The 20434-nt window shown below is 35.2% G+C and overlaps 1 protein-coding gene across 1 annotated transcript; it reads left to right on the plus strand.

Moving 5' to 3' along the window:
- Positions 1 to 473: 473 nt before the first annotated feature.
- Positions 474 to 17461, plus strand: LOC130828493 (uncharacterized). The gene is made up of 45 exons (XM_057694474.1): positions 474 to 759; positions 1602 to 1664; positions 1772 to 1861; positions 1978 to 2037; positions 2141 to 2206; positions 2285 to 2350; positions 2450 to 2525; positions 2601 to 2665; positions 2741 to 2833; positions 2920 to 3000; positions 3086 to 3170; positions 3256 to 3299; positions 3388 to 3450; positions 3560 to 3619; positions 3701 to 3754; positions 4362 to 4421; positions 4535 to 4649; positions 4721 to 4842; positions 5457 to 5465; positions 5770 to 6034; positions 6106 to 6418; positions 6520 to 6782; positions 7229 to 7354; positions 7459 to 7616; positions 8221 to 8479; positions 8533 to 8837; positions 8882 to 8960; positions 9146 to 9583; positions 9769 to 9994; positions 11298 to 11496; positions 13364 to 13426; positions 13511 to 13600; positions 13678 to 13737; positions 13829 to 13894; positions 13991 to 14056; positions 14292 to 14367; positions 14459 to 14523; positions 14600 to 14692; positions 14807 to 15016; positions 15115 to 15177; positions 15260 to 15319; positions 15587 to 15640; positions 15738 to 15797; positions 15880 to 15994; positions 17017 to 17461. The coding sequence occupies exons 1-45, from the start codon at positions 565 to 567 to the stop codon at positions 17178 to 17180; spliced, it is 5403 nt and encodes a 1800-aa protein (XP_057550457.1). The 5' UTR covers positions 474 to 564; the 3' UTR covers positions 17181 to 17461.
- The last annotated feature ends 2973 nt before the right edge of the window (positions 17462 to 20434 follow it).

Below are 20434 nucleotides of genomic sequence, written 5' to 3' on the forward strand. Positions count from 1 at the left end.
TAACCCAAATATAATTTCTTAAAATTCAATGAAAAAACTAATTTTTATTTAGGTAACTCCTATATAAGTTTAACTTTGGATTGATTGTATTAAGATTGTCTCACAGTAAGGCGATCTCATACAAGACTTGTGAAATTAAACTCATCACCACCTCCACGTTATATTATACTCCTATATAGTATATTACAACTAACAACTATACTACATTTTATCAAACTTGTTGGTGAAAAAAAAAATGATGCGTGTGGAAGTAAATTTTATTAAAATTAATATTTACTAATTGTTAATTAAAGACAATTTAAGATATTTGTCATTAAATATATTTATTGACAAATATATAAAATCAAATGATAGAATATAAATTATACAACTAACAACAATTCCACATCCCAAATTATTGAGAGAGAAAAAAAAAAAAAATAAGAAACTTTTTATTTTAAGGTGGTATATTTAAAAAAAGGTCACTCACTGGAGTAAAGTTCTGCATTTTGTCATTTCATTGGAGTTGTTGCTGAGAACAAAGTAAAGGAAAGGAAAAGTAGCGAGCCACTAAAAGTTGGGAGAATGAAGGACGATTCCAAAGTACATCTTCTTAATGGGAGTAGTACCAACAATAATGATATCATTGTAGATGATGTTCATGTCTCAACACCGACACAACATGCAGCGGCGACGATGGCGCCTGCGTCAACCGTCACTCATACTCTCCTTTTTTCTGCTTTCATCGCTGTTTTGGGTTCTTTTTCCTTTGGATTTGTTGTAAGTTTCTTCATCTCTTTCATTAGGTTTTTAATTAATCAATGCGTTGTCCGTTTGATGAAGGATCATTGATATTGTTAAGGATTTGAGTTAAATTGCATGATGAGTATGTTTTACTCTGTTTTTAAGTTTACATTACTGATTGTGAACTGATTCTCGTTTTTCTAAACAGAAATAAATTGCCTTTAATTTTGATTCTATGAGAAAAGTGACATGTTATTCGTCAATTAGGGTTCGTTTTGATGCAGATCATTCAGATCGTGAAGATTTTTTTGATTCGATTTAAGATTTTTTCGGTGGTTTTACGTAATTTTATAGTATTGTTCTGTTTCTTGGATGATACCCTCGGCTATTGCGTAGTTGAATTCCTTAATTTTGCTACATGCATACAGTTGATTAAAAATAATTATCACGATCAATGATTTGATTTCATTTGATTTGGACTGGTTCTGTTTAGTAATTAATTTGGTTTGTTTTTGAATAGAACAACAACAATTATTACTTTGTTCGGGTTTGAATTGTCATGAAGTAAAAGGTTATACTAAGACTGTATGTTTAACAATTTAAGTTAAGTTGTATAAACCAGTTATAGATAGATTACCATTTACCATATTTAGTTTATATATGTTCTAGCTATATTGTAATTTTCACCAAGTATTTATAGGCTAGTCAAGGAATATATTATTGCTCTCAAAATAGATTCCAAGGGAAGATTTTTTGGTGAAGTTAAGTAATAAATGTAATCATATTTATTACTGTATTATGTATATGTATATCTTCTAGAAACAGTAATAAAATATGTTCTTGGAAATTAACTAATATTGTGGCTAACAATAACACAGACAGGTTATACATCACCTGTGGAAGCTCAAATCATGAAGGAGCTTGATCTTTCAATAGCAGAGGTATTCACTTCTTTTTCTTGAAAACTCAAGGCATGTGTTGCATGGGCTACACAATTTATGTCGTTTCCTAGTATTTTGCTAGAATATCTAAGTGTGTTTTGGTCCAGTTTTCTTTGTTTGGATCAATGAATAGTATTGGGGGGGCATTAGGTGCTATTATATGCGGCAAGATAACAGATTATCTTGGTCGAAGACATGTAAGTATTCATTCTTTTTCTGGCATTTCTGGCATTAGCTATTGCGTTCTTTATGTTTCGATTAAGGTTAATTCCTTTTTTGTTTTATCAATTTTGTTTGACATTTGATAAGGCAGACGTTACAACTATTTGATATACTTTATCTTGCTGGCTGGTTTGCCACATCAATAAGCCAGGTTCGTTCGTTTGTTCTATCATTGCTTTTGTAATTCAAGTTGTATTAAATTTGAAAGTTTTGGTTTAAGCTGTGATTTTAATAATCTGATTCTTGGATGAAAGGGTGCATGGATGCTTGACTTGGGTAGATTTATGTTAGGCGTTTCTATGGCTGTTACAGGCTATGCTGTGAGTATAAGTCTCGGTTTTACGATTGATACAGATCATAAATTATACATACATTTATTCTTCTCTACACTGTGTCAGATACCGGTCTACCTAGCAGAATTTACACCCAAAAATCATCGTGGAGCATTCGTAATCCTGCATACGGTATATGAATTAAAGTTATTAAAATAAGAATATACGATTCAAATAAGTATTCCTACTCCGGCTTTGATTGTTTAACCTGGGAATATTATTATGTTTCAGTTAGTGCTAACAGTTGGAGCATCAACAGCATTTCTGATTGGACTAGTCACCTCCTGGCGTACTTTTGCTCTGATGGGTATCTCTTCTGTTTCTTGATGTACCTTATTTTCATTTTCCCTGTCTCAAAATCTCTGTTTGAACATTGTTCCAGGAATTATTCCAAGCCTTGTACAATTTGTTGGTTTATTCTTCATTCCAGAATCCCCTAGATGGCTGGTAATTAATGCATGTTTGAATCATTTCCTTTAACAGTAACCACTTTTCAGATGCCGACTTAAGATTGTTTTGCAGTTGTTAATGAATAAAAATAAGGAGTTTGAAGCAGCTCTACAACGTTTCATGGGAGCTTCTGTTGATATTTGCCAGGAAGCCGCTGATATTAGGGTAACTGATTTAAGGTCTATCACTCTATCTTGATAGGTCTGCTTCAAATTGAGGATTCAAAAGAAAAGTTATTATTTTTTGTGAAGGACTGTGCGGAAGCTCTTCATCAAATGGAAGAAGTTAGCATCCTGCAACTATTTCAAAAGAAATATGCTTATTCACTAATGGTAATTTACTAATGACAGACCAGGAACGATATTTTTATAATACTTAATCATTTAGTAAATTTTACATGATTGGAATGAGATTTAGGTTGGAATTGGTCTTTCAGCTCTTAGTATGCTTGTTGGTCTAAGCGGGATCATAGCCTACGCTGGTTCTATATTCGAATCTGCAGGTTGGTTAGCACCTATGGCACAATATTTCCTGAACTTAAGTCTTCTAAGATAGACATTTAAATGTGGTTCTGTTGCTGTTAATAGGAGTTTCTGTGATGATGGGAACTATAGCATTGGCCATTTTTCAGGTATTTTGTTAGTCATGAGTTTCCATTCATAATCACAATATTGGTGAATAGTAGATGTTAATCTTATAAACATTTTTACTATATGCAGCTTCCAAGTCTAGGCCTGGGTATAATTTTGATGGATAAATGTGGGAGGCGTCCTCTTCTTATGGTTCGAACTCTAGAATTTGTTAGCTAATTATCATGATAGATTTAGATAATAGTATTTATTGATCACAAAATGTGTTTTACATGAACTCTGATCGTGCAACAACTATCAGACTTCAGCAGCTGGTCTTTGCTTAGGTTGCTTGCTGGCTGGTTTTGCATATTTGCTTAAGGTTTGATTTACGCGGTTGCATTTTATTGTCAGCGCTGTTTCAAGAACAGTTCTGTGGTACTAATTGGTCGTATTCATTCAGGGATGTCATTTGCTTGCTGATTTGAGTCCCTATATTGCACTTTCGGGCATATTGGTAACTTAAAGTCTCAAACTCATTTTGCTGCATTTATATTTTACTTTTTCTTATATTTATGAACTTTTTGAAGTAAATAATTAAATGACTTAACCGGCTCCGAACCTTTTTTGGTCAACGAATCCGCTGATTGACAAAATTCCTTATATCCCTAAACCACCGTACACATGGAGGCTTCAATGTCATGAAGTCATGATGAAAAATTTATCACTGTTCACTACATTAAAAAGGACTATATGGGCTAGAATAAAAAAACTATTATGTCCCTTATTTCAATAGAGCTAAAAATTTATAGTTATTAGTTTCGAATTATCATGAACTATATTAAAATGACTTATTAAATTATGTGCATTTCTTATTTATGTGAAGTTGAAGATGACCTTTGTTATTAAATATCAATCGGAAATGTCTTTATTATCACTAATAGGTGTAAGGTTGCGTACATCTAACCCCATCAAACTCCGCCTAGGCGGAAGCCATGTCATGGCATAGGCATAATGGAATGTTGTTGAATCAAAACATTCTATAATTGCGATGATGACCTGGTACGCCATCACCTTATACATGAGATCCGACTTATTTGATTTTAGGGAATTTTCTTTTGCAGTTGTATGTTGCTTCATATCCTATTGGGGTGGGTGGAGCAACTTCAGTTGTTGTTTCAGAGGTATGAGCACCTTAACATTTGGTTAAATACTCACATGTACATTGCAACAAAAATAAATTTAATTAGTTAAGTGGATTAAATGGGCTAATTGAGTGTTAATATGCTACTATCAGATATACCCTCTTAATATAAAAGGGATTGCAGGAAGTATTGGTGCTCTGGTTGGCTGGTTAACAGCATGGGTTGTTTCTTATGCTTTTAATTTTGCTATGGAATGGAGTCCTTCAGGTGAATTCTATTCTATTAGAAAATATTCTTCTGTTATAAAGTGCACAAAATAATAACCTGTATTGTCTCAGGAACATTTTTTGTACTGGCTAGTATTTGCGCGTTTACACTGATATTTGTGGCAAAGTTGGTACCGGAGACAAAGGGAAAGAAACTCGAAGAAGTGCACATGTCGATAAGCAATGTTTGGCAATGATGGCTGATGGAGAAGAAAACCTCCTATAAATGATGGAAACTGGTATCATTTCTCACATTCTCTATACTTGAGTACACGAGTAAGTTTTGTTTGGAGGATTTTGCATGAACGAGCATCAAGAAGTTTAAGAGCCGCAAAATCTTGACACAATAATCTTTTAAAATTTCGGCATGATGGTTTTGAAGGAAAACGCAGGAGGGAATCAACCATAGGCGGAGCTACCTTAGGATGGAGGTCGGTCATGATCTACCCTTGAAGATTATAGAAAGTGTAGTTTATATGGAAAACTTTTTGCACAAAATATATGCTTATTCTATTCTATGTTATAACTCAAGCAACTCCTTGGTTTTGCTGCCAATATAAAAAAAACTGATTAAGAACACTTGTTATTAGTAATAGACTTATAGGCATTAGATAGTTTAAATCCCATTAATTAATATGACTTGCAACTCTCTACAATTTTCTTTGCTTTACCTGTCATGGGTGATGGGTCATGGTACAATTGTAGGAAAGTAAATGTTTTTAGTATAATATCAGTATAATTAGTGTGATTGTAATTTTTTGTAATTATTCTTGCGTTCCTAATGAGTTTTCTAATCATGTATTTATAGGGGCTTCATGTAATCATTTTACTTAATACAAAAACTGTATTCCAACCCTAAACACTGTCTTTAATCCTTAATTTCCGCATTATTATTATTTTATTTTTCATGGTATCAGAGTCGTAAGATTTTTTTCGGGACCGGCGAAACCTTTTTTGGCATTCATCATCTACCTTCAATCTTACCTGTCATGGGGGATTCCGAACAAAAACCAAACACAAAAAACCAAATAATCACAATGGCACAAATGGAACAAATGTTTAATTTGTTTCAGAAAATGAACAAAGAAAACCAGAGGAGTGATTCATCAACATCGGAGTAGTTACGGGTAGCTGAGAAACTGAACTATCAAAACAACACCAAATGGAGTAAACTCATACATATAGCAATTGAAGGTATGGGACGGCTCAGCCATATCATAGCCGCCCCACCTAGCACAACTGACCTTAATTATCAACAATGGAATCATAAGGATTCCATGGTCCTTTTATGGATTATCGCGAATATTGAACCGAATCTTGTCAACCAATTTCTCGATTACAACACAGCATGGGATTTATGGGTAGGAATTGAAACCCTTCTTGGCAGTGGGCGAGATAAACTCCAGATCTGAGTTCAAGAGCTGCCTCAATCAAACAAAATCATGACACTATTGAAGTGTATTTTGGCAAATTCAATACTATATGGAAAGAAATTGATAGGCGAATGCCGAACCCCATAAAACACTTAGAAGACATCACAATCTTTAATACTTACATCAAACACAAAGATTGTATCAATTTTCTTGCTGGAATAAATGACTCCTTTGACAAGGAGCGTCAGGATCTGTTAAATCAGACTCCTTTACCGACATTGGATGTGGCCTATGCCGCTGTTCGCAGAGAGGTTGCTAGGCGTGGCATTATGGTCCACGTTTCATCATCGGAACACGGTCCCTCAAAAATTGGCTCCGGTCTTGCCGCCCATCACCGGTCAGATAAACCCTCATTCCGGCGAGAAGATCAGACTAACCTAAGATGTGGTCATTGTGGTGGGACAAGACACACCAAGGACGGTTGCTTCAAACTCATAGGTTACCCGAAGTGGTGGGAGGAACTACAAAAAAAGAAGGTTGCCACCAAGGCATCGGTGAACCGGACCCGGGCGACAAAGCCCTCCTTGCTGCTGCAGGTCCTATCGGTGGCGAAGAGGATGGAGGTTTGTATGGGATGCATCGTGACACAGGAACAAAAACAACCAAGAGGAGAGAGAAACCCACAGTAGCCATGAGAAAGGAGAACACGGAATCGGCAGTGGGGAAAGAGAAAGGGCAAAATGAAAACCTTCCAAAAATAGGTTTTTATCGAGAGGTAACTTGGAGTCAAACCCTATCCCTAATATGAAGAGGACCACTCCTTTTATGACCCAAAAAACTGGCCCCAATTCGCTACACAAAACCGGCCCATTTTTTCCACCCAACATAATACTTATACCTCTAAGGCCCTAAATGTTTTATCTCAAAAACCCTCAACCCCTTGGATCTTTTATTGTGGTGCTACTGATACGATGACTTTTGATGCTAATTATATTTTAACCCACACACCCACATCCCGAACTCATACAAATTGCAAATGGGGAGTGTCCGGGTTCATAGTGTTGGTTCTGTAAATGTGTCATCGTCCATTCATTTAAATAATTGTTTGTTAATTCCAAGTTTGTTTCATAAATTGTTATCGGTCAGTCAGCTGGCCAAGGAGCTTAATCGTACCATTCTTATGTCTTCTTCTGGTTGTTTTGTGCAGGATGCTCAGATCGGGATAATCATTGGACAATGGTACTGATCGAGGAGGTTTATACTATATGGATGAGACGACTCACCAAAGTCGAGCTTTGCTTACTCGAGGTCTCTCTGATTGTTACACCTGGATGTGACATTGGCGCTTGAGTTACCCTTCTTTAGCTTATTTACAACATTTATTTCCTTTTTATAAAAACAATTTTATGTCTCTTAAGTGTGAAACATGTGTTCTAGCTAAAAGTTATAAACATTCCTATTCCCCTAGTTTGTCTCGTTTTACTAGTCCTTTTTCATTGATACATTTTGATGTGTGGGGCCCTGCTCCGGATTTTGCTATTCATCATTTTTCGTATTATGTTTTATTTGTAGATGATTGTACTCGTATGAGTTGGGTATATTTTTTGAAACACAAATCTAAAGTTTCCTCAGTTTTCGTTACTTTCTATAATATGCTTAAAACTCAATTTCATGCCACACCACAAATATTATGATCATATAATGGGGGGAGTATGTTAATTTTTCCCTACAAGAATTTCTCTGTAATCTTGGCATGATTCATCAAACCTCTTGTCCAAATACATCACAACAAAATAGAGTGGCAGAACGAAAAAATCGAACTTTGCTTGAAATCTCTCGAGCCCTTCTCATTGAATATTATACCCCTGCTCATTTTTGGCCTGAAGCCATTGCTATGGTTACCTACCTTACAAATTGTCTTCCTTTCTAACCCTTAAACTACAAAACACCTCTAGCTACTTTGGGCTCGTTTGTTTCTCTCCCTTCACATCATTCTCTACCACCCCGCATTTTTAGCTGTGTTGTGTTTGTCCATCTCCCTAAGCACAGTCGAACCAAACTTGAACCTCGGGCTGTTAAATGTGTTTTTGTTGGGTATGGAGTACATCAGAAGTGGTATAGATGTTTTGATCCTATACACAACCGAATGTATACTACTATGGATTGTGATTTTTTTAGGACACCTTTTAATATACCCAGCCTAGCTCTCAGGGGGAGAGTGTGAGTGATGACTTAAGCTGGCTATTACATCCTACACCTCTAGTTGTGACCGGTATGGGACTAAAAGAGCAAGTTGGTGGAGCTATTGATGTTGTTTCTAAAGACATAGTATCTCCTCTTCAGTTTGATCCAGTCCCTTCTGATGAGCATTCATGTTCTCATGAGATATTTTTCGAGCTCGTGCATACTATTGATAATAACTCTGTTGATTCTGCACCTGTTAGTGTGTCAAACAGACGTGAGTTGCATCCCAGAAGCATGAGGGGAGTTTCCCAAAGAGATATGACCTAGAGTTCGAGGCACAAAGGTCTAGATATCCAATTAGTAGGCGCAAAGAGATTCTCCGAGATCCAAAATGGAAGAAGGCAATGGAAGAAGAAATCTCAGCACTTGATAAGAATGAGACATGGGAGAAATGTGAAATACCTAAAGGCAAAAAGACACTGGGGAGTAGATGGGTATACACAATCAAATACCGGGCCGATGGTACTGTTGAAAGGTACAAAGCAAGGTTAGTGGCACAAGGGTACGCTCAAACATATGGAGTAGATTACTCCGAAAGTTTCTCTCCAGTTGCAAAGATTGACACTATTCGGGTTTGTTCTCTATTGTTGCAAACAAAGATTGGCCCCTGCACCAGTTCGATGTTAAAAATGCTTTCGTACATGGGAAGATAGAAGAGGAAGTATATATGAAAGCATCTCCAGTTTTTTCAGATGGTTACAAAACAGGGGAAGGATGCAAGCTGAGCAAGGCTCTTTATGGCCTAAAACAAACTCCAAGAGCATGATTTGGGAGATTCACTGCAGTTATGATGAATTTGGGTACAAATAGAGTAATTCGAATCACACCCTATTCCTTAAGAGGCTGAATAATCATATCACATGCTTGATAATGTATGTAGACGATATGATCATTACAGGTGATGATAAAGAAGAGATTAATGCTCTCAAAGAACAGTTGTCTCGTGAGTTTGAAATGAAGGATTTACGGCAACTTAAGTACTTTCTTGGTATTGAAGTCCTGAGATCAAAAGGGGGAATCTTCATCAGTCAAAGGAAGTATATTCTTGACTTGTTAGCAACAACAGGCATGCTCGATTGTAAGCTTGCAGATACACTGATTGTGGCTAATCATGGACTTCAAATGATTGAAGGAGAGAAGCTGGCAGATAGAGGGCAATATCAAAGAATGGTTGGAAACCTTATCTACTTATCTCTCACACAATCAGATCATGCATATGCAGTTGGAGTAGTGAGTCGCTTTATGCATCAACCACAGATACAACATGTGTCATCAGTTATGAGGATTTTGAGGTATCTAAAGGGTACGAGTAGCAGAGGTATTCTGTTCAGGAAAAATGGTCATTTAGATCTCTTAGGCTATACAGATGCATATTGGACAGGAGATAGAGACGATAGAAAGTAGTGGCCTTATCCAGTGCTGAAGCAGAGTTTCGTGGTATTGCTAAAGGAGTTACTTAGATCATCTGGCTAAAGAAGCTCTTAAGTGAACTACATGTTCCAGTGGCTAAGACTTGTAAACTGTTTTGTGATAATAAAGCAACAACCAGTATATCTGAAAATACAGTGCAACAGGATCGCACTAAACATGTTGAAATCGATAGAAATTTCATTAAGGAGAAGTTGGAGAAGAAGATCATTAGTCGTCCGTTTGTCAGATCAAATGATCAACTTGCTGATATTCTCACTAAAGCAGTTTCTTCAGATACATTTGAGCAAACCTTATGCAAGTTAGATATCGGAGATTCGAAGATCTAACTTGAGGGGGAGTGTAGGAAGGTAAATATTTTTAAGTATAATATCAACATCATTAGTGTGATTGTAATCTTTTGTAATTATTCTTGTTTTCCTAATTAGTTTCCTAATCATGTATTTATAGGGGCTTCTTGTAATCATTTTACTTAATACAAAAACTGTATTTCAACCCTAAACACTGTCTTTAATCCTTAATTTTCGCATTATTATTATTATTATTATTATTATTATTATTATTATTATTATTATTATTATTATTCAACCATAGTCGAAATATAGAACAATGCAATCATAGATCAATTTCACATTTTTTTCTGGACTCGAGTATTACCAGAGAATATTATACGATTTGAACTCGTTCGATCACACTGTGGCTTAGAGCAAGACAAACAATTATACAATCACCTCCCTTCCCGTTTAATTTGTTGGCTGTAGTTGACACGTGATAATTATTTATTTGGTTTAATTAAAAAAGTGAAAATCAGACTTTTTTTTTTAAAAAAATAAGCACTTATAAATTAAATTTTTCAAAAAAAAAAATGTTGTATCAGTAGTTCAATACACATTGACATCGTCACAAGTCACAACTACCTTTCAATCATTAGGATCCTTAGCCATAAGTTTTAGGAAGCCGAGTAATGTGACCAAGTCAACACAAATAATACAAAAGACGGATGTCAAGTGCCAATTACTCATTCTCATGATCTCATTCCAGATGTATATATATATTTTTTAATAAACAATTAAGATAATATTAATTCGAAATAAATCATAGAATTGCTAACAGGCGAAGAGAGAAGAAAATTAATTTTTTTGTAAACAGTGAAAACTAAAAACTCTTAACTAGTAATTCTCTCAAATAAAAAGATATATATATATATATATATATATATATATATATATATATATATATATATATATATATATAATATTTTTTTTAATTACAGGATAAATGAAAAAAATGGGATAAACACAAAGCACGTAGCCAGAATCAAATCATTGATAATTTGATAATTTATTCTCTCATGAATATTAAAAGGAATTAATAATGTGACTAAAAAAATAAACTTGTTAAATCACGTCTTCCAATTTTTTAATATTAATTTGTTTAAAAAAATAGTGTTGGTGTAAATGGGATCCACCATGACCATCCTTCTAAAAGTACCATTAACATTAAGTTAACTTAACCCACCGTTGATTAGTGATTGCCGTCTCTGCTTTCGTTTTCAGACTCATTTCTTCATCATAAAAATATATATCAGATTCTTTTTAACTAAGAAAAAATAGCATAATTAGAAATAAAAAAATCGAAAAAATGAAGGAAGAGTACGGAAAGAGTGAGGAGCAACATCTGTTGGTAAAGTTAGAGAACGGAAAGCAATCAGCTGGTGATGGTGATGGTGATGGTAATGGTACTGTACTGCTGTTCTTCACTATCTTCATATCTGTTTGTGGATCTTTTGTCTGTGGCTGTGCGGTTAGTCCTAATTCTTAATTCCTGATTCCTAATTCCTAATTCCTAATTCCTTTACTCTTTCAATTTATTTTTTTAAGATCATAAGACTATATGGTTGATTCAGGGAAGAAATGGCTATGCTGTTTGTTTCCGATATTTTTTGGACTCTAGGCGAAATGAAAACATTATTCTTTTCGTAGTTCCTGATTTGACTAGCTTATTATAAGAATTGATTTTAACTATCTGATTTTAAACCCCGTTGTTATAAATAGCTTGTTAAAAACATCTTATTCTAACAATAAGATATTTCAATCAGCTAGTTTACCAAACTTTAACATTGATTAATTTGACCCTTTAATTCAACCTCAACCTCAACCTCAGTCAAAGTTGTTCAAAGTAAATTATAGTAATGCACACAATGCCATTACAGTGCACGTGAAAATGTACTAATCAATTAACTAGAAGTATATTTTAAATTATTGGTTTGCAAGTATTTTTTATGTCCGAGTGTTGCAGAATGAGTGTTTTGGAGGAGTTAAGGACACATTTGTCATTCATAATATCTTGTGAGATACGTAACAATATAAAAGTATCTATTTGAGAATTTTTTATTGAAAACTTGGGAATCTTATTGAAAATAACTGCAGAGAATTAACAGCAATTGTCCTGGTTGTTAACCCTCGTTTAATTTTACATCTGCTTTGGTCTAATGATAGAGATCATACAAACAATATGAATAAAAAGAAGAGTCTTCTATTGCATTTAGATTAAAATTTCAAGTCCATATCTTGACATTTAAAAATTAGGGCGGGTCAGACTCTAGTGGAAACGTGTCAGATCGGGTCGGACCTTACAAAATAGGAACTTGTCTTCAAACAATTCGGGTCCATCAAGCTCGATGATCCGATAGTTCATGATTACCCTTTATTCAAAATAGGGAATGGGCTTCAAATAGGTCTAATGTATGATTAAGGTATCTATAATATATCCTTCTCTACACTTACTATTCAATTGTAAAGAAAAACTAAACACGACTTAAAACGTACAAAAGCCGAGTCGACTTTCTAGAGGTTAGCCAGAAAAGCCGAATTGAATTTGGACCAAACTCAAGCAAAAGCCGAGTCGACTTTTACTTTCGGACAAAACCATGACTTCATTTCTCTCTTCACTCAAATGCCAATGTATTGTTCCCAAACAATAGTTCATGATTATCCTTTACACACTCGTATGCGTACACATGAGTACCAACACTCAAGGCACCAAAACACAAGTTTTCCTAAATCTTACGAAACCCCAACCATCGTGGGGAAGTGATCGTTTATGTCTAGTGACCATTTCAATCAAAAAGTTAAACTTATAGTTCATGTCTTGCGCTATGTTGTATATAGACTTTCGTCACTAGAAGTATGAATGCAATATAGACTTTCGTCATACTCAACACTAATTTTTATATTTGAAATGAGGGTTAACACTAGTAGAAAAACCTCATCTGCTGCGGTTATTGGAATCTAATATGTTACGGTTTAGGGCCCAAGCAGTTGTAATAGTAGCATATTAGCATATTTGCTGCTCTGTTTTAAAACTGGAGCATAAAAGAAATTAATGCTGTGGTTCTTTGAGATTTGAACCTGTGAGCTTTAGTCTTGCTGCCATCTTACCCTCTCGAATATAAGTCTAAGCTTAAGGTTGAAGTCCAATGATATGCTATATACTCTATCACCTAATATGACCAAGTATTATGCATAATTACACATGTGTTACGCAGTTCATAACAATAATTATAGATCATTATCCATATGAACTTGTAAAATTAGTACAACATTCTATAAATTTGGCTGGCACTATAATTAGTGCACTAACCTGTTCTTCACTTATGCTATACATATAGATGGGTTACACTTCCCCAGCTCAATCCGGTATAATTGCTGATTTGAGTCTCTCAACTGCAGATGTAAGTTCCTTACTGAACATTCGAGTCTCTCAATATTGAATCATTATCAACCAATTGAGAAATCAACAATATTTTTCTCTGCAGTACTCGTTATTTGGATCAATGTTAACTGTGGGAGGACTGCTAGGCTCACTTATTTGTGGAAAACTTACAGATTACATTGGTCGTCGAGGAGTAAGTTCATTTGAATTTGCCCATGATTAGTTATTCAATTGATTCTTCAGCTCATCATTCTCAGATATGTGATTCAGACGATGGGTTTATCTGACATACTCTACCTCACAGGGTGGTTTGCAATAGCGTTTTCTAAGGTTGTTTACTTGAAGTTTTATCAGGCACATTCGAGTTTACACATTATTCCATTATGTATTATGTCTAACTTTATGTTTGTACAAAATGTAGGGTGCCTGGTCTCTTGATATCGGTAGACTAGCTGTTGGTTGTGCTATGGGGCTAACCGTTTATGTGGTAATTATTCGTAAACACTCAAACGAGCTGAAATTATACATGAAACATTTTTTCAGATTTGGTTACATAAGAACTAAAACATGTTATATCGAACAGGTTCCCGTTTACATAGCGGAAATCACTCCAACGAATCTTCGAGGGGGATGTGTGCTTTTCCATCAGGTAAAGTGTAGGAATGTAGAGTCCAGAAGTCCTATTACTATCAATTAGAACTGTGTCACATGATTCGCTAACTGCCTCGCGAATCGCGAATTGGATAAAGCATATTATGGTTGGTTTTAGGCTATTTTTGAACCATTTTGAGCGAATTACGAATCACAAGGCGAACTAACTAGCAAATTACGTTTCACTTGTTTGGAATTAACTAATCGGAAATTATGTATCCTAAACTTTCCAGTTGATGTTATGTGGCGGAATAGCACTAGCTTACCTTTTTGGGCTTGTTGTAAACTGGCGCGTCTTATCTTTAATTGGTAACTTTATTCGTAAATTTTTCCGAATCCGTTTGTTTGTTTTTAAGCATCAATATACAGATTTAAGTTTGTGTTACATGTTCTATTTCAGGTGCTGTTCCATGTATCATCCAGTTTTTCGGGTTATTTTTCATTTCCGAATCTCCTAGATGGTTGGTGAGTAAATTGATCAATTACAGAAATTTGAAGGTGTAAGAACAGTTGAAATTTAACTTCGGATAAACGCTTGCAGCTAAAAGTTGGCCGTGACAAAGATTATGAATCTGCCTTGCAAAGACTAAGGGGACGAGAAACTGATATAACTCTGGAAGCAGCCGAAATTAAAGTAACACACAAAATTGCAATAGTTTTCGTTCCTATTACCATTGTTTATTACCGCCTACTAACAGGCTGTTATAGTCCTATATAGTATCAAAAGACTTAATTTAGTAATTTACAGGAGTATACTAAAAATGTTGAACATATCTCGGAAGATAAATTCTTGAACGTGTTTCAAATGAAATATGCGTACGCCCTCACCATTAGTCTCGGGCTCATGGCACTAGCAGCATTTGGCGGGACAAATGGGATTTTATTCTATGCCGTTACCATATTTGAATCAGCTGGAGTTTCCGGTTCATTGGGGACTATATTAATGGCTCTTATCCAGGTAAATTCAGATAGATAACAGAACAGTATAACTTAGAAGTGATGATATACAAAATACTTTCTGTTTTTCGTTTGAAATAATTTCTATATGCTTTGCAGCTCCCCCCGGTTTTTCTGGGTGTATTTTTGATGGATAAATGTGGGAGACGGCCACTTTTGCTGGTGAGAATGACTCGTTGATTCAACCGTAAAATATCAATAATGTTGCTCTTGATTAGATGTTGATGTAAGGTTTTTGTTGTAGTTTTCTGCAACCGGGATGGGAACTGCTTGTCTATCAGTAGCGTTGTCATTCTTGATGAAGGTTTGCGTCTATATACGACTATATTACTCGGACTTTTCATTTTGCTTCACGTATTCGTGTCAGATCCCTGATGCTCGGACATTGGTATGGCACGTAGACACTTCATTTTAGGCAAAAATTGAATATTTAGACGTATCCGACACTTACCCGTATCCGACATCAGTATGCGAGTCCAAGTAACATGATACATAAAATGTTTTCTTTTGCTTTTGTAAAGTTTTTTTTGTTTTCGACTTTGATTATTTGTTGTTTGATTCCATTGAGCAGGACAATGGGTGGTTCACCGGTTTCAGCCCTTATTTGGCACTCTTTGGCATTCTGGTAAACCATTTTTACTGTATATTCGATATTCATCCCTTGTTAGTCTTATCTTGGTCTAACGCGAGATTGAGGTATTCTTATGCATTATGTTGCACAGGTTTATTCTGCAGCGTACCCTGTTGGAATGGGAGGAATACCGTTTGTTATAATGTCAGAGGTACGCGTTTTTGTCTAGCTTCTTAAGCGTTAAAATATGTACATGAACTATTGGGAAATAACGATGAAAATGTGAGTTGCAGATATTTCCGATCAACATAAAAGGCGCAGCTGGAAGCTTAGCGACTATTGTTAGCTGGTCGAGTGCTTGGATTGTCTCCTACACATTCAATTTTATGATGGATTGGAGCTCTTCAGGTGAGTTTATCCGAATATCATTATTTGTACGAGAGCCGTGCTTTATAGCTAGCTAGTAGCCTAGTACAACGATTGAATGTATGTTACATTACGAAAACTTGATATTTCCTAACTCAACATATCGAGAATATTCATCGATTACCATGATCGTTTTTGATACTATGTACCAAATAGGTTGTTAGTTAGGTCTTATAACCCATAACAACAATGTAGCATCTGGCTCAAGTACTCGTTTTGGCTTCTACTTTCCACTAAGGTTATGTTGTTCTTAAGGCCATTATCGATTGAACCAACTCAACTAAAAACTCAAACTCGAATCTTGATTGTCCCTGATTTTGCTAGATCTAAACTGCTTTACCGTACCCCTGTGAAACTTAGCCTTAGATGCAAATATAAATCATATACGTTTGTTTCTATGAGTTATTGAGTTTACCCCATAATCCATATGAGTCATGAGAAGAGTAACACAGATAACTATTAGTGCTAAATTCAATGGAACCGAAAAAGATTTAATGCGATAACCGTAATATAATTTCATACTTTGTTACCTTTTCTTACACGAGGGCTTTTAGAATTAAAGTGTAAATATAGGTTTTGCTATATTTACACGTGGCGTTAATAGTTCATCTTAAATAGAGGAGTGAATTAGATTTAAACCCATGACCGAGGATTAACTTCTAATAACATATGACAAGATGAACTTAACTTAAAGTTTAAGATGATTTATAGTTGGAACGTTAATGTATGATTACATAATTTGCAAGTGACAGATCCTCACTCGAGAGCTCTTTGGTCTATAAGTGTCGATATAGTATAAGTCTTATTTAGACTTAATATTAATAATTCCTGTTGGAAAGAGGAGTGAATCAAATATAAACTTGTAATACGAAATAAAAACACCAATTTAACAAAAAATTCAATTTTATGGTAAAGGCGCGACTATAAAGATAGTTATATACTCTATGAATGACATGCTTTTGATAATTTGTGGTTGATGCTAACTCTTTGAAAACTTATTGCAGGGACATTCTTCATATTCACGAGCATCAACATGTTCACTTTGTTTTTTGTACTGAAGTTAGTCCCAGAGACAAAAGGTCGTACATTAGAGGAAATACAGGAATCAATTACCCATAATAATAATAATAATAATAATAATAATAATAATAATAATAATCTTTATTAAAACATTTATATAACGTATGAGAAATTATAAATGTGCATATTTTATTCTACAACACGCATAGTGAATTGTAGAATTTTCATTTTTGATTGGATCCGTTTTAGTGCGTAATAAAGTGTGTCCATAATGTACAAATATTGTACATCTTTCTTGAAAATATTTTGTAATGAGAATGTTATATACTTTTGTGGATTGCATTTCAATTTATTTTGTATTTGATTTCTATTTAGTGTTTGAATTATTTAATGTACTCTTTTAGCTAACAATTGTTTTTATAATTTTTATATTATCGATAAAGTCATTTCCTCATTTAATATACTATGTCTGTCATTTTTAATTTTTATTTAAAATTATCTTACTAATTTTTTAAAAATTATTTTTTAATATTTAAAAATTTAATACTAATTCCAGAGGTAACTCATAAATTACGTTACCCAGCAAAAAAAGGCCCATAATTTCACAATGGGTCCAGTCCAATCTCGGCCACCTCAGCTACCTACGTGGCGGCCACATCACCCCTACCCTTCTACATGGCTACATATGTGGCAAATGCCTTACAATCAATGGGCAATACGTCCATGTCCTTTTCTTACACAAAATCAGAAAATTTGAAACAATTAAGCAATTTAAACAAAAAAAAAATACAAAAATAAGTTTCTGGTAAACTTAATTTTAAAAATAAGCGTTTTCATGTCTGAGCCTAAGGTTAGATATGTTCGCAGTTATTAACTGCGAACAAAAAATTGGTCAAAAAAAGTCAAAATTGTTTGTTCGCAGTTACTAACTGCGAACAAAAGAGAGAAGGGACACGGAAAAGTAGAATTCATGGTTGTTGGCACAATTTTTTTTTGTCCCTTCTAACGTTATAACGTTATGACATTGTCTCACTTTTGTTCGCAGTTATTAAGTGCGAACAAGAAATTTTGACTTTTTTTGACCAAATTTTTTTTGTTCGCAGTTATTAACTGCGAACATACCTAACCTTAGGCTCGGACATAAAATGCTTATTTTTAGAATTAAGTTTACCCGAAGCTTTATTTTTTTATTAAAATTGCTTAATTATTTCAAATTTTCACAAAATCATTGGCAGCACAGGCCCATTTCTCAACCCCAACAACATGTGAAAGATTGAAAAAAATAAGATTTTTTAATAACTTTAATCAAAATATAAGCTTCGATAAAACTTTATTCCCAAAATAAGCGTCCTTGCCTCCGAAGCTAGGCTTGGTGTATACTCGCACTTACTAACAGCGAGTATAATGAAATGGTCAAAATTTTAGTCAACGGATATGTCGCTGTTAATAACAGCGACATAAAGGTTGACTGGTCAAACCCTTATGTCGCTGTTAGTAACAACGACTTAAGGCTTGCCTAAATACAGTAGCCTTCTTCCTCCTTCCTCATTTCTCCCGATTTCGTATTAGTGAGCTAACACAAAATCTCCCTCTCCTTTCCACCATTAAAATCAACTTCAATCCTTCAATTAATCCCATCAAATTTCAAGTTTCTACTACTAATTAGTTCTGTCATCTTCCTACATTCACTTAAGGTACAATTTTTTTATATATTTTTTTCTTTTTTCGAAAAATTAGGGTTCACAAATTCTTCATCAATTTTCACATAAATGCAGGTTCATAAACTTGCAATTTACTACTTCTTGTTGATCTACAGCTTATTGAGGTACCTTTTTATTATAAATTTTTTAGTTCTTGTTTTTTTAAAATGTATGTCATTTATAGTGGTCATATAATATCAAACTCTCTGAATATGTCAAATGTACTTGTTATTTGCCATGATCTTCATAATGAGGTTGTTTGTTCATGAATTTAATGTAGAAAATGTTTGAGTTTAATGTAGAGAATGTTTGAATGCAAACCCTAAATTTGAGATTAATGTAGAGAATGTTTGAATGCAAACCCTAAATTTAATCAATGTTGTTATATATGTATATATTTATAAACTTGATGGTGATGTTGATTTTGTATGTATTGTTGTAGAAATGGCTTCATTTCGTGTGACTGTTGTATGTTTTTGGAATGGTTCAATTCGATCAAATAGTAGCAATGTTAAGTATGTTGGGGGAAGACGTAAACTGTTTGCATGCAACTCAAACATGGACTTGAATGAATTTAAACATCTTATATGCTCTAAGATTGGCTTTGACACTACAAGAAGTACTGTGCTGACCAGTACTTCTTGTTATTGTTGAATTACAGTAGAGATGGATCCAGCAGCTCCAGGCCCTCGAGACCCTAGTGTGCTGACGATGCAGGTGGATCACAGGAGCAGTGTACTATGGATGTCCAGGTTAGTCAACTTAGTATTTTAAATGTACATGCCTTTACACTTTAACTTTATGCTAATATAATCTTTGCGTTTAGGTGTCCGACGTAAAGACCATATACACCAGGCATCCCGACTCTGCTCCGTGGGAGATTGACGCACGGATCATCCCCTACCTTCAGCGAGCGAGGTTGTACGACTTCTACCTCATCGCTTATGGGAGAGCCGATCGGGCGCTAGTCACGGCTTTAGTCGAGCGGTGGCGCCAAGAGACTCATACCTTCCACCTACCTCTAGGTGAGGCTACTGTCACTTTACTTGACGTAGCTGTGCTTACACGGCTTCCCATCGAAGGACATGCCGTCTGCACCGTTGGACGCCAACTCAAAATTTGGCAAGATAAAGTCCATAGATTATTAGGAGTCCGACCTCCCGCAGAGGTAGTCAAAGGGAGTGCGTTGCGCGTAACATGGCTTGCGTAGAACTTCTCGCACCTCACTTAAGGTGCTGATGAGGCTACCGTTGAGAGATACGTTAAGGAGTTCCTCTTATATCTGATTGGTGCTGTCTTGTTCTCCGACAAGACTGGCAACAGGGTACAGCTTTTATACTTGACGTTGCTTGATGCGCCATAGGAGGTCATCTCCGATTACAGCTGGGGTTCCGCAGCCCTAGCTTATCTGTATAGAAGACTGTGTGAAGCTTCACGGAAGAACGTGAAGGAGATCGTTGGGCCCCTGATTATTCTCCAGGTAATACTAACTTTACATGTTAATGGTTTTCTCTTAATTTGTTTTTGAGAGTCGTTTACTTACTTATATTTGTAATTCATAGCTTTAGGCGTGGGAGCACATTCTCATTGGGCAACCGATGAGAAGTATGGGACGTGGTGCATTTGCACCACCAATTCTTCCACCCCCACATGTGCCGTATGGACCGCGGTGGTTCTTTGATAGACGTACAAGGACCCACAC

This window comes from Amaranthus tricolor, chromosome 12 (genome assembly GCF_026212465.1).
Source record: "Amaranthus tricolor cultivar Red isolate AtriRed21 chromosome 12, ASM2621246v1, whole genome shotgun sequence".
NCBI lineage: Eukaryota > Viridiplantae > Streptophyta > Magnoliopsida > Caryophyllales > Amaranthaceae > Amaranthus > Amaranthus tricolor.

What these genes read in the sequence shown, in the direction of transcription:
- LOC130828493 (XM_057694474.1), top strand. Translation starts at nt 565, where the DNA reads ATGAAGGACGATTCCAAAGTACATCTTCTTAATGGGAGTAGTACCAAC. An exon ending in AATTGAAACCCTTCTTGGCA is followed by an intron (nt 6,035 to 6,105) that starts GTGGGCGAGATA and finishes ACACTATTGAAG; the next exon opens with TGTATTTTGGCAAATTCAAT. An exon ending in TGAGTCTCTCAACTGCAGAT is followed by an intron (nt 13,427 to 13,510) that starts GTAAGTTCCTTA and finishes TTTTCTCTGCAG; the next exon opens with TACTCGTTATTTGGATCAAT.